This window comes from Brienomyrus brachyistius, chromosome 1 (genome assembly GCF_023856365.1).
Source record: "Brienomyrus brachyistius isolate T26 chromosome 1, BBRACH_0.4, whole genome shotgun sequence".
Classification (NCBI taxonomy): domain Eukaryota; kingdom Metazoa; phylum Chordata; class Actinopteri; order Osteoglossiformes; family Mormyridae; genus Brienomyrus; species Brienomyrus brachyistius.
In genome coordinates this window covers 16,670,593-16,686,016 of record NC_064533.1, presented here as the reverse complement: position 1 = coordinate 16,686,016, position 15,424 = coordinate 16,670,593, and the positions used below count along the sequence as shown (strand labels likewise).

The window sequence follows — 15,424 nt, the reverse complement described above, 5'->3', positions numbered from 1 at the left end:
AGGGGGAGAGACAGAGAACGACGGGGGTTAACAGGAGAGCTTACAAACGGCCGTGAAGCCTCTCAGGAAACACACTGCGCCTCACCCTGGTTTCAGGGAAGAGACACGGTAATTATGGCTTAGTTCCTTAAAATTAATTTATCACCTCTGACGGGTGAGCGGCATGTCAAGATTCTGTACCTTGTGCTCTACTGCCACATTTTGCAATGTGATGTTGCAGACCACGTCATGGTGGAAGGTTCCAGAAAAGAACACTGTGCCCGTCTCACAAACTAACACACTAGTTTTTGTAAAGTGGGTTATGTCTTGGCTACTCTGCTTTAGCTTTTAAACCTTAACATTTAAAAGTATGTATTTCCCAAGAAGATTCATAATAAATCAAGCAGAAAAGCCTATAATTTTGCTAAATTAAAAGTGTTTTATAACTTAAAAGGGTGCCTTTTGTGCTTTTTATGAGAGATGATTGGTTGGTGGACATGACGCCTTAATTGAGCTGTGATTTGATTCAGTATATTCAACTTACTGAGGATTCGCTGTCCCTGATGAGGAAGTCGCCGTCACCACCCCGGACGTTCAGGGCCACCTCGGCCTGCTGCCGCGTCACTCTGCCGTAGTACCACGGCTGGCCGGCGAAGCTGCCCGTGGCGGCGGGCTCGATGTAGTCGCAATCAGGCGGTGGTGGCCCTGCGGCCTCGGGTGAATCGTGCGAGTCCTGCCTCACGACCACGTAGTTCTTGGGCACGAGGCCGACCCGGCCGTCTGCCTTGCGGCACTTCCACCACTCGGGGTCGTTCTCGGGCTTCTCCAGCACGTCCATGACCTCTCCCTTCTCAAAGCTGAGCTCCTCGTCGTTGCCGGAGCTGAAGGGGTAGAGGGCCTGGACAATGTCCAGTGTGCGGCCGCTACCTTCGAAGCTGCTATGGAGGGCGCTGGCCAGCTTCTCTGTCAGCGACACAGACGGCGCCTCCGGGGAGCAGTCCAGGTCCTCTGTCACGTAGTTGGAGGGGAACCAGCCACAGCGCCCCCCATAACTGCCGCGCCACCAGCCGTCGCTGCACTTCTCCATGACCATGACCCGCGTGCCCTTGACCAGCGACAGCTCATCCTCACGCTCGGCCGCGTAGTTGAACTTGACCAGCGCCGGTGCATTCAGCTGGAAGGAACGTTCACCGTTGTCTGGGCTGACGTCAGGGTCGGCAGTGGAGGACGCACCCCCACTGGGTTTTCGCTTCACCTTCCCAATCCCTGTGGAGACCAGGAGAGGCTGTTAGCAGGGTTAGCTCTGAGGTTAGCTCATAACTTAGCAGGGGTTATTAGCATCTCTTTGTGAGAGGGAGAAGCTTGTGAAAATAATGGGCTAGGGTGTGAGCAAATGGAAATCGCTAGTGTAGGGTGGGAGTGGAGGATGAGGGCATCCAAACACCAGTCATACCAAGGCACCCAGAGCCTCTGGGTATGCAGGGACCAGCAAACACACTGTTGTGGAGACAGTCACTACATTAACATGCACACTGAGAAAATCGAATTACAGTGTTAGTCTGACTAAAATGGGACTTTTAAAGTACGTGTAAATATGTTAGTCCAACAAATTGCACTAAATCGAATTGCCAGAAGGTACCAAAAGTACGGTACTTTAAGATGTTGATTTTCCACTGGCGTAAAAACTGGTACCAGCGCCGAATGACATCACAATGTGAGACAAAATATTTTGTGCTAAAATCGAATGGTCAAATCCAATAGGACTGGATGGCATAACATCACATGTTATGCACATCCAATTCTTACATTGCTAGTCAGCTAGATTAAGATCAGGCTTTTTCTTACCTTCAATTTGGTATGGCTATTATAGCACAGGGAGTTTAAGTCTCGATAAAACATTTTTACTCTCTCATAGGAAAAACAATCTATCAAGTTTTGCAATTTTCATGATTATTCCTTTTCAAGATTATCTAGTATATGTTTAAAACTTTTTTTAATGCATTTTCTTTAAAAGTTTACCTCCACTGCTTTTGCATGAGCGCTGCATGTGTTCTGTGAGACACTCATAGTCATTTTCATCCTTGCTGTTTAAATCACTCCTAGATGGGTTCATGAGAAATTTATGTTGAATTCCTTTTTTTGTTTCATAAATACCCCAATATTTATAACTGTCACGGGAACGCTCGCGATCGCGGGCAGAGCGGCGATCGTGCGAGGCGAATGGGCAGAAAGCAGGCGGAAGTCGGGGTAAACTGGGGTTTATTCCACAACGGGGATCTCACGCGAACAAACATCAATGACAGACAAGGCAAACAGGTAAGACCAGGACTTAAATACACAAGACTGATTGAAAGCAAACGGACACAGCTGGGTACAATCCGGGAAACACACGTGGGTAATCAGGGGGCGTGGCACACACGAGGAGCGGACGAGCCGGGCATGACAGATAACAAAATCACATTGCAATATTTGAAAGATTTCCAATACCATGCTGTCATAATATATTATACAAAATACTTTATTTCTTGTCATGCTATCCTGATCTTGTTGTATCCGTTCTTCTGACCAGACCGTAATTAAAGCTTGTGTCATGTGATTTGTCCACACATCCATTATTATTCATTTTATTATTTTTTTTTATGTCTGTGACGTAATAGGTCAACCGGAAAAAGCCCAATACTAACAAGTTGAAAGCAGCTGTATTGCCACCTATTGTAGCAGAGTCTGACATACTTTGCTCATTAAATTGATTCCCCTCCCATGCATGTATATTGGGACAAAGACAGTAGTCTGATTAAATGACGCAGTCAACTATAACCACAGCTGGACTTAGCTGTGCATGTAAACGTACTGAGTGTAATAAGCAAACAGCCCTCTTGGCCTTGTGAAGGACACATGCTGACATGTTCATCAACCTTCAGCAGAATTCCATTCTCTATTCCTGAATTTTTACACCCATCAGCCCGTTTTGGTATGTAATGACACATCCTGGCTTAAATATTCCCCCCAGCACAACGAAAACAGAAACACGCACTGTATAAAGTGAAACATGCCCAAGCAAGCTGTGTGTGCGCACTAATCCAGTTACAGCATTAAGAGACTGCGTTCTGCAAAGTGTGCTGCCAGTCGGGGTTGGGGGCCATGGCGGAGTGTCTGGAGATCGTCAAGGTGAACCCTGCCAGCCCCCCATGCAGATGTCATGGTAAAGAGCAGGCCATTATGGTTGACCTGGGTGGGTGGGGAAAGAGGCTGTTCACAGTGTTTTTAAACTAACGACAACAAGAACAAAACCCTTACGTTACAGAACATACTAGAACTGCGTGTGTAAATGAAGGAGTGTCAGTGTGGGTAGGGCAGAGAAACATAAACATTACCATGGAGAACATTCCCAACGTCATCGGGCTCTGGGTGGAGTGTCTCTGAATAAAATGGGTGGTTTCATTTGACGGTCAAAGATCAAAAACCGCCATATTAGATCGATAGTGTGTTGCTACCTACACACCTCACAATATGTCAAAGAGCCAAGCCCAAGAGCAAGAAGCTTTGTGGTGTAGATGCAGAGCACATGACAGCTGTACAGATCTGTATCAGCAACTTGGATGTGAATGTTCCAGATGAGCATATTGACACTGCTGTCACCATAGAGTGCTGCGCTCCTCTCGCATGCAGACCCTCCAGACACACTGTTAAGATGACAGACACGTCATTCGGGGCCAGTAAGTTAGTACAAGGGCATCTATTGTATGTCTGCATACAAGGTGAACTTACAGTGTTACTTTCAGCTTTGCCACCATACATGAACGCACAGAAACACGCCACAGCCTGATCATCAGCCCAATGCTTCACTGTGCTGCCAGCATCTTATTTATTAAAGATTAAGCTCACTTGAGTTAATGGCGCTTTTCAGCGACACCAGATACTGTACTTGTGGTACTTCAAACCAGTACGGTACATCTTGTGTTGGTTCTCCACTGGTGTAAAAACTCGTACTGGTGCCGAATGTCATCACAACATGAGCCGGGGCATTTTTACTGAATTAAAAAAATGGTTATAGCACATATCTAATCGGGATTTTTCTGGCAGATATAGCAATTTGATTTGTGATATTTTTAAAACGTCTAGCTTAAGTTCAATATAGTGTGTAACAGATTTAAAACACACGATGCAGCACTACCACATGATACCATCAAAAAATTCTATTCCCTCAGAATGCTATTTGCATCCAGGTAATCCACCATTTTCACTTGGACTATAGCTTCCCTTATTTTTCCCAGTAATGCTAGTTAAACTGATTGGCCTATAGTTTGCTGGATTACTTCTATCCCCATTTTTGAATATGGGGATTAGCATGCTTCCAATCAGAAGGTACCCCACCTGCAGATAACGAATATGTAAAACCACTCTCATGACTGTTTTAAACCCCTGGGTAAGATGTGCTATATAAAGCATACCCTAAACTGCAACCTTTGCGATTTGCTAATCGTGTTGTTTCAAATCGTGATTACGATTTGAAATCGATAAGTCATTCAACCACACAGAAAGTCAATGCAAAAGGGAAAGCACCACATTTTTGTACCAACAGTACGATATCTAGTGTAGTGGAAAAGAGAGCAGAGCTATGGCTTACAGCACAAACTCACCATGGCATAAAGGGACAGGGTGCTTAGTGTGGTTGACACCAGGGGCGTGAACTCTAAAACAAGGTATTTAAACAGCTGAATTTGTACAGATAATGAGGAAGAATGGCAACGATAATCACCATCTATACCAAATCCCAGGCAGCTGATAACTTTTATCTCATGAAAACCACACTTGGGCTTTACGTGACCATGAAGAGCATCATCTTTTTCATTTCCTGTACATACATTAGCTGCTTAAATGGGCTGAATCGGATAGTAGGTGGACTGTAACATTCTTACAGTGGCCCCATGGAGAGCTACTCCACACTGCCCTCAGGTGAAAGGTCAAGGCACTGCATGCATGACAACTTCATGACAGCTCAATAGTCCATAGGAGAAAACCTCCGGACCCTAAACAGCAGTTTCTGACTATCGGATGGTTCCACTGCCAACATAGTGTCGGCCATATTGCTTCCTGACCTCAATGGCTTATCAACTGCCAAACACTCGATGCTCAGCAGGACACATTGTCTGCTCCTGGTAGACCCTGAACAAGACCAAAGTGGCACAGGAAACAGGAACCAGGGAGATACCATAGGGTGGTTTTAAGCGACATGCAATAAAGCTGGGATTCAAACCCACTGAGAGAAGACATCAAGGTTCTATGTGGTTGTCAAGGCACAGGCCCAGGTACAAGGTGCCACTAGGCGCACACACACACACACACACACACACACACACACACACACACACACACACACACACACACACACACACACACACATATATACCGTGCAAATGTGTCAAGACACATTGATCTCAATCTCGTCACTCTTAGTACTGCATGTAGGGCAAGTGTATCATCTCTTCCCCCCCCCCCCCAAGTCTCATGAGTGTTAAATCCCAGCATTTTAAAGACAGGTTACTAGTTGGTGAGGTGAGTGGGAACAATGAGCTTAAAAACACACCAGCTTTCACTGCATGGCCGCACAACCAGCGCCCTCCCACCATGCCTGTAATCGGTGCTCCAGCTCCCCTGAATTATGGAGCACTTGGTTCGGAAGCGGACGAACGATCATTTCCCAGAGAGAGCTACATCCGATTTGACAGGGTAGGAAAACAATGTGCTCCGTAAAAATAGATCAGGGCCAAAGGAGAGGAGGGGACGGCAAGTCTGAGACATGAGCAGCGTTCAGAATATCACGACAGGCACCTTCCACGTTAAAATACCCACCAGCATTCCAAAAACCACTTCAGGCACTATCCATGATAAAACACACGCCCTGAATTCAGAACACAACCACAGGCACCTTCCATGTTACGAATACCTGCCCTGAATTCAGAACACCATCACAGGCACCATCCATATTAAAATACCCACCCAGCATTCAGAGCACCACCACAAGCACCGTCCATGTGAAAATACCCACCCAGCATTCAGAACACAGCAACAGGAGCTGTCCACATTGAAAGAGCCATCCTCTCTTCCCTCATGCTTAATAGATTTTGAAAGAATATTTTTGAACAAATACCACATGATTAATCGTAAAAAAAAAAAAAACTTCTCTTTAAAAGGCACTTTACTTACTTACTTACCTTACTTCAAGAAAGAACTAAAAGTACGGTACTTCAAGGTGGTTTTCCGCTAGTATAAAAATTGGCACTGAATGACATTACAAAGTGAGGCGGGGTATTTTCTAATGAATTTGGAAAATGGCTGTGTATTATAGGGCTGGTCGATGTGTGATGTTAATACCAACATCACATGTTGTGCACTTGCAATTCTTACTTCGCCAGTCAGCTAGATTAAGATCAGGCTTTTTCTTGCTTTCAATTCTCTATACGGACATTATAGTGCAGGGTGTTTAAGTTTCACTAAAACATTTTCACTTGTCATAGAAAAAAAATGCTGCTTTTGCATGAGCGCTGCATGCATTCTGAGACAATCATAGTCATTTTCATCCTTGCTGTTTAAATCACTCCCAGACAGGGTTTAGAGAATTTATGTTGAATTCCTTTTTTGGTGTATAAATTGTTAAAATTGTTAAATTGTAATATATTTATTTAGAAATTTCCCAAGACTTTGCTATGCTAGTATGTCATACATAGTATGTTATATGTCTTGTTATGCTATCCTGATCTCCTTCGGGGTCTTTCCGATCAGGGTTGCTTGGGTCACTTAATTTGTCCATTATTATTATTGTTGTTGTTGGCATTGCCTTTCAGAGAGTATTTACATAATCCCCACCATGGACTGTTCTCCCTGCTGCCCTCAGGGAAGAGGCTTTGCAGCATCAGGACCAGGACAGCCGGCTTCTGTAATAGTTTCATTTCTCATGCCATTAAACTCCTGAACTCTTAACTTATGGCAACCCCCCCCCCCCCCACCCTCTGCCTCTCTCCATCCATGCACATCACTTTTTAAAGAACTTTTTGCACCATATGTCGTGCACTATAATCGAAACGGTGAAATACACTGGTTTTTGCCGCTATACTGCAGTTAATATATTTTTATGTTAGTTCCACTTATATTCTATTTCATATTTCATTTATATTTAGACTCTACATTTTTAGGTTTAAGTTTTTTCTAATATTAACACACTCTGCTAGGCTGATCTATTCTCTATTCTCACACTCTGCTTCTATTCTATTCTATTCTATTCTATTCTATTCTATTCTATTCATTAGATAAAGAAAGCATTTCAAGTCCCACCCCAAAGTACTGAAGTACCAGAAAGTACCCCACTGACACTTTTGGTACTGGAGTATGGCTGTTTTGGTTACCCTAATTGAATGGCCAATTCCTTTCTGTTGTCAGAAGTTGATATGCCGGTCCTGGATCAATCATATGTTTGGCACAGTCATGTTTTGTTGAGTTTCCTGTTGCAGTTTGCAATATGAGTTTAAATTTAAGAAAGAAAAAAATAGCAACTACATCTCCATGAGCTGGTGCCCAAGTCTTTTTGGTTGAAAATCCTGTTGATATAATATTAACCTCAAACTAATAAGTACACCGAGCTTAGCATTGTCTACAATAGAATAGAACAGAATATAGAATAGTAATACTTTATTCATCCTCTTGGGGAAATTGGTTGGGGCCCAATGGCGGCAGCATTCTGCCAGTCCTGGGATTCGACCGACGACCTTCTGATGACAAGGTCATAGTCCTAACCTGCTGAACCACACACTCTTCAAAAAAAGAAAATGTCCTTAAAAGTCAGGAGAATAGCAAGGAATCTTTTTAACTGAAGCTAGATACTAAGGCAGGTCATTTTGAGCAGATTACTACAACGGATGCTTCACGAATCTCAAAGTTTAACGGCCCTCAGCAGTCCGGCCAAATCCCAAAGCACACTTCCCGTCCAGAAAGTCTGCTCTCTCTGCCTAACACTACCCTATCATATGGGAGTGAGCATGGGCTATGGACAATGTGGCATTTGCACTTAAACAACATGTTATGTTAGATTAGTGTTTGGACACCACAGAGTTTCTTACCCGATTAATTTTTGTGACATTCCAAGCACACAATTTTCAGCGCAAAACAAAAACACAACCTGATGATTCAGACAAAACCCAAACGCTGACCGTAACATCAGCTGAAAATGCCCAAAGGTCTGAATAAGAATCAGAGCCAGTTCAAAACTAATTTCAGTTTGGTGTTTTTACAATCCAACAATATAAACATAAATTAATTAATCATTCGGTATTTTTTCAAATTTAATCACTTCCAAGCACTGGAAGAAGTAGATGCCACCATTTAATGACATTAGAATTGGTGTCAAAGAAACTCTGACTTCTTCCTAGTGGTGAACTGATTGTGATCACACACGTGTGGGGTCGCCAAAGCTGTATCAGGACACGCCGTAATGCACCCAGAGGTTAAATTAATTAATCAAAGCTATATGAAAGGCAAACTCCGGACTTTAAGGTGGACAAGGTCAGGCTTCAGAAAGCACACTCTCACTTCCTCCTACGTGAGGACCTGCATCATATCTGAGGGGCAGACAGGAAAAAACCAACTAAACAAATGAGAGAAAGGCACTGACGGCTGTAAGACAATAGGAGCAGGGGACAGCCTGCAGGAACATTAGGCTGAAATAGGAAACATATCCCAGATCTGCTTTTACCATTATAATTCTCCACCCACTATTATGTTCCAACTCAAAACCTTTTCCACCGTGCTGTGGAGGAAAATAAATTGAGAAAAAAAAAATAATAAAAAATTCGGGAAAAATTCAGAAGAGAAGGTTGGGGACAGATGCTCCTGATTAAAGCTTTAAGGTCCCCCAAACTGTAACCTCCTGGATCCCGGAGGGAAACGACTCAAGAGAAAGACATCTGGCCTGAACTGCAAACATCCGCTAAATCGAGAGAAACATCCTGCATAAATGCTCATTATTTTGATGTTTAGACCGGGCCCAGCTTCTCAGTTTGACAGTGCAGAGTTTAAGGGTGCCTGGTTCACCCAGAGGTACATCCCAACTCTTGATGAGGCAGCACAAATGAACACAAACTAGCCCATGCAGCACCTCACTCAGGCCAACTCATGGACCTTACTCAAATACGAGGATTTATAAAAGACACAATCAGTCAGTCTGAGACAGAAGCGCTTCCCACATCGGATTCAAAGTACAGTGGCAGGCATAAAGACAGCGGGTGCTTACAGAAAACATAGACAAGCCACGTTTGGAACAATAAAAGTTAAAGAAGCGATTCAGTGAAGCAGTGAGAGATACTATCCCTCCAGTACAGCACAGAGCAGTGAGGGGGTGCAACCATGACAGACACATTTACTAGCATTCTGACATGGCTGCAGGTCACAGGCAATGATACAGAACATTCCAGAATGTGCGTGGAAAGGAAGAGATATGAAAATCAGGAAATTACAGGCTGCCGCAGGCTTCACATCTACTCAGTAACAGAATCCATGAGAACAGCCTAGTCAGACTTAACTCTATATTTTGATCGTCTCCTTAAGCAAGACACTGTCGCATTATGGACATCAGGTCTGTTAGCAGCTAAAACACAACGTGCTATAAGATAAAAATGGCATCAAAATAAGATTAAAAACTTACGAAAAAAATGCTTGAAAATGTTTGTCATGTCCATTGCGGAGTCTTCCAATGCTACACGCCTCCCCACTATGACTGCACTACAATCTCATTTACAGTGAGGACCTCAGCTATAAGCAGAGGTGTGCCCCATCCTGCCCATGTGACTCTCTCCAGCCAATGGAAGCAGAGGGGCCGCCTAGGAAATCCTAGGGTTTGGTCTTTGAAAATGAGAATTTGAGCACACATTGCCCAGTCTCCTATGAAGAATGCACCCTTATTGCACTAATTGCCCTGCATTTGCCAATCATGCTCAGCATATTCCTTTTTATGATAGAAAGTGTCTGGTTTTACACCTTTCTGGGTTCCTTACAATGGATCCCGATGAGGAAAATTTCATACAGCTAAGGCGATGCCTATGTGAGAATGTGGATGCCCGAAATTATAAATCAATCAGCATATTTATAGGAGGGCCAAAAATGCTGTGATGACTGTGTGCAGTTCCAACATGGGCAGAAATTTAACGGTGCGTTCCATTTGAACTGGTAAGTCAGAATTTCCTAGTTCCTAATTGAAAATTTCAACTGGAATTGACCCTGAAGTCGGAGTTCTGACTTGGAAAGTCAGAGGAACCTCTACAATCTTCAACCTCAGAATTCATGATGGCTGCATCCTTCATCAAAAGAAGTGATAGCTGTGGTAATATATTGTTTATTAGCACTTATGTTTGATGTGCCTCATTAAATCGGCTTGTACGTACAGTACTGTCCAACCTTCATCTGTGGACATGTTACTACTGTCTATGTATGTGCAAAATACCAAGTAATACGTTCCCAACTGGTGCTGATAACACTGACTGACAATGAACCTTCATAGAATTGGTATTGCTAAATGGCTTTCTGACTTGTACTGGAACACGGTTATCTTGGGTGTGACATCATTCCCAGCTCTGACTTCCAAGTGGAATGCAGCATTACTGAAGCTCACGATGTAATATGGGCCCTTATGTTACCCAGACCATAAGCATGTTGATTCCATCCCATATTCTGTTCTGATCCATTCCCGTACTGCGAGTTACAGCCAGTGGCGTGAGAAAGTTTGGGCCAGCAGGAGGGTCACCGAGAGTCTGGATTCTGTCATCAAGCTCCTTATAGAGATAACACAATATGTCAATAACTGTGCTGCTCTGCTGAAGATCCAAACAAGTTTCCTATTTAGCAGAAGATCCTGGTGATTCTGTGGACTGAGAGTTCAAAGGCTAAACCAAGTTAGTCCACCATCGCCCCTGATCTGGGAAAATTTCACCCTGGAGGTCCAATTAATGCCAAGTTCGGTGATCTGCACACACGTGTGGCTGAACCCTGAGTGCACGTGGTGGGGACTGTCGCTCGGCACACTTAGATGACAAAGCCAAACCACGAAATGGTACGGCTCTGTTCCACGGCTGACAGGAAGTTCAACGACTGAGCTGTGCCTCTCATTCACTAATACAAGCCCCAGAAAAGAAACTGAACCCAACGGCGACAGTTTCAGTGCTACTGCTTGTAGCTGTTCTGCTTTTTTGTTTTTTTGCATATTAAGAGCATCTGGATTTGTGTTTTTTGTGGTTTTTTATGCAAGTTGTTTCCTGGGTTTTATTAAACATAAAAATACACACAAGCAAACCAGGAACAAGACAACAATATCAGACAGTATCAAGCATTCAAATAGACATTAGATTAACTTTAATAGTCCCTGCATGCATTTTAACTTACTGATAACTAAACCATGCCTGGCAACCACTTATGTTTAACATTCTCAGATAACTCTATAACCCACTGATGTCTATATGACAACACAGACAGATACATGAACATTCACTTTTTCACAAAGCAAACTGTGAGTCTTCGTGTTTAAGAGACTAACGGCGACCTTACTCATCCAGGATTCTTACCTAAGGTGTCCTTCAGGTTCTTGACGATGGAGGCCTTCTTGGCACTGTTCTTCCTCTCCACATAGTTGGAGGGCACAAAGCCCGTCCTGTTGGTGGAGTTACGCACACGCCACCATGACTTGGAGTCGTCCAGTAGCCAGAGCCGCTCGTTCTTCTTGATATCCAACTCCTGATCCTGCTGGGCCACATAGTCAAACTTGGCCACAACAATCACCTCCTCTGTCATCTTCGGCTGGCCGCACCCCTGCTGGTCACAGAGCAGAGAGTAGTGGGGCATTAGGCCTCTAGAACTTTTCCTAGACACAACAAACACTGCATTCTCAACTGGAGGCCCTGAAGCATTCAGACTGAAAATGCAACACATATACAGTTAAATATAACATCACCTTTCTCCATCCATCTTGTGATGGCTTATCCTGGACAGGGTCACCAGGGTACTCTGGAGGTTACTCCAGGCAGCACAGGGTATAAGGCAGGGTCCTGTCTTTATGTATTACAGATTACAGCCCCGTGACACACCATCTGCCCTGCACCTAATAATTATTTAATATAACTGGCAGATTGTAAGTGAGTTATGTAAAAACACTTTGATCCTCTCCTTCAAGAGCTCTTCGCCTACGTAAACCCTTGATGAGCTTTTGAAAGCATCATTGCGACCTGCGAGATGCCATTGGGAGGCCTTACAAGCATCATCCGTGCATAAAAAATTATTGTGGTTAGAGTCTGTCGACCTGCTTAGAATTTCACATGAGTTTCATGTTGAGTTCAGTTGAAGAGTGAGAATTAACACTCTACTGCAATGATGGAACGCGACTGAAAAAGAGATCATATTAATAGCCTGAAAATCACCTTCGGCTTGTTACTGCTGTTTATAGCAGCCAGTTACATCAAGGCAGTGAATGCTTGAGTTGGAGGATCAATCAAGACTTAAACATCCTGAGGATCTCCCGAACAGTGTGAAACATTCCATGGGAATTAACAGGAATATATGAGAATTAATGGGAGTAAACTGGAAATTTTCAAAATTGCAGGTTAGCCTTTAAGAGGGAACTTAAATGTAGTTGGGAAAAAAAACATCTTGCAATGATGCACTGATTGAGTTTAAAAACAATAACTCACAAACTCTCAGACACATAGAAGTCATACACTTACCATCATAATCGCAAGACAATGAACTCGAGCACAATAATAGTGATAATTGTGTAATTAATTACTTGTGAGTAATATACATGCGTAAAAACACCAAAACGTACCAATTTTGAATATCTGAATTCCGCAGCTTGAATTACCATGGAGAGTTTCTGGAAAGTTTTAGGAAATTTACTGGATATTTTCCGCCCCTTTGCATACTTACCGCAGCTTGGCTTTTCACCTCATCTTCTGTATACTGAAATGTGTGCATAACAGTAGAAAGTAGAAACGAATAGTACTTACAAAACTTGTAAGTGTTTCCACTCCATTGCAACCCTATGCATGACAACACTGCCTTTGGGTGCAATCCAAAAATAAATCTGAGAAGCACAGGTCAACCACCTTAAACTATAATGTGTACAGCACTGAGGCAACTCTCATATTGGCAATTCTGTTTTACAAACATGTCTATGGTTAAATGTAAATAGGAGAGCACATATCTAGTAACCTGCCAGTTCTTGCACTTGAGGGCTTTACAGACTGTGCTCTTGCATAGAATATAGTAGCAGTAGGGACCTCAGAAGGCCAGTTCCCACTTCACTTTTCCACATGCAGTTTTAGATGAGGATGGTTGGACATGCAGCAGCTTGTGTTCATACTACATTTGGTCGCAGCCGGTGAAGGCACAGAGCAAAGATATTCCACTAGAGCAGTAACGGGCAGATGTATTGCAACAGACACAAATACAAGCAGTGTAGTGAAACAAGTAAACTTCTATGAACAGATTTAATGTTATTAGGCTTGGGTGTTATTACAGTAATACAGCATACTGCTGTATTTTGAAATCCTTACGACAAAATTAGCGAGGATCCCCACATTTGAATTTTATCACCAAGATTTCTAAATGTCTGAATATTTGCTTTTTAAAATACTGTATACTGAGGTGTAATGCTTGGACAGTATGAAAAATTAGTTATGTGGGTAACTCTGACCCTCCTCATGAAGCTGCTCACCATAACTAGTACATAACAGAGACAACAATTATTCTGCCTTCACTTTTTCCATTGTTGACCACTGATCTATGAAATTCAGTGCCGCCACCTACTGGGAATATCTTGTCGGTCAATAATCTTGCTCATATGTAGTCAATGCATGCAGACGCACGATTTCCGCTACACCAAAAAACTTGGCTAAACACACACCGACCACACTTCAGCTCTGTGCATTGCAGGAACCGGTCCAACTATTTCAGATTCAGCCATCGGTGGTAATGTTACTAGTCAACAAGGTTTGCTACACCCTGATGCTTTTTCCTGTCTCTATTTTGTCTATTTTGTTGTGTTGGAGTAGAAAAGTCAGACTGCTGAAGATTGATTACAAGATTGCTATTAACTCCAATGCAAGCGGAACGTAAACACACCCTTCATGTTTTTCAATTAATTAATGAATGACAGATAAAAACTATTATTATTAAGGTCAAACCAATCACTTGCCCACTGGACCTAATCCCCACCAAGCTTCTTAAAGAATCCTTGGCAATTCTGGCAAGACCTATAACTGCCATAATGAATGAATGCGTCCTTGTCATCAGGTGATATTCCTGACCAATTTAAAGTAGCAGTAATCAGGCCATTTCCAAAGAATCCAAGTTTGGATCCACAGGAGCACAGCAATTACAGACCTCTCTCCAACGTACCATTTTTGTGAAAAGTTCTGCAGAAGATAGTTACTGCTCAACTTCAATCATATTTGGTGAGACACAACATACTGAATAGGTTCCGGTCAGGTTTCCGTCCGGGACACAGCACTGAAACTGCCATAACTAACAGTTGTAAATGACAAAATGACATAACAATGCCAACTGATGCCGACAGTGCAACTGTGCTAATGCTTCTGGACCTTAGTGCAGGTTTTGACACGGTTGACCATTCTATCCTATTAGAAACACTTAAAATCAAACAGTACTGAAGTGGTTTAAATTGTATTTGACTAATGGTTATCAATGTTCAAGTGTCAGATAATTGTACGCTGTCGGCTGAAAACCTTTATAACTAAACCCTCAGAAAACCGAGGTTCTGTTGCTTGGAGGTAAGTCTGCAGATAAGAATTTTATAATCTCCACACTCCACTCCAAAGTGTTGAACTTTTCCCTCAGCAGCTCAGCCCATAACATCTTAGATATAAGACTCTCATTCTAATCACATGTGGATGCGGTACTGAAGGTATGCTTCCTACAGTGACACAACATTGCCAAACTGCGACAATTTCTAACTATACAAGATAGAGAGATACATGGCTTTGTATGCAGTAGGTTAAACTACTGTAATGCACTGTTACCTGGGAGTACACAGTACACATTAAATACTTTGCAGCGTATTCAAAAGGTAGCAGCTTCAGTTGTCACCAGGAGCAGGAAGTTTGAACACGTAACCCCAGTTCTTAGTTCCCTGCACTGGCTTCCTGTTAGGGTTAGAGCTGACTTCAAAGTTCTCCTACTTACATATAAGGCACTTAAAGGTCTAGCTCCTGCCTACCTGACATGATTACTTCAAGGTTATAAGCTGCATTGTCCACTCAGATTACAGAATGCTGGTTTCCTTGTCATTCTACATAAAGTGACAGTGGGCGGTAAAGCATTCTGCTGCAGGGCCCCTATGTTGTGGAATGGTTTACCAGCCTATGTTCGGTATGCTAATTCGGTCTCAGTCTTT

At 43.0% G+C, this 15,424-nt stretch overlaps 1 protein-coding gene across 5 annotated transcripts in view; it reads right to left on the bottom strand.

Moving 5' to 3' along the window:
- Window positions 1-15,424, bottom strand: part of LOC125749873 (cytoplasmic protein NCK1-like) — a 29,468-nt gene that overhangs the window by 2,385 nt on the left and 11,659 nt on the right. The window contains exons 3-5 of one of the 5 annotated variants that reach the window (XM_049027200.1): window positions 12,836-12,883; window positions 11,583-11,829; window positions 524-1,245 (exon numbers count right to left, since the gene is read on the bottom strand). In XM_049027200.1, the coding sequence (XP_048883157.1) occupies window positions 524-1,245; window positions 11,583-11,829; window positions 12,836-12,874 (1,008 nt within the window). In that variant the 5' untranslated portion in view covers window positions 12,875-12,883. Of the gene's footprint in view, window positions 1-523; window positions 1,246-9,673; window positions 11,310-11,582; window positions 11,830-12,835; window positions 12,884-15,424 lie in introns of those variants that run through there. The other 4 variants (XM_049027201.1, XM_049027204.1, XM_049027203.1 and 1 more) reach the window with 4 other exon arrangements.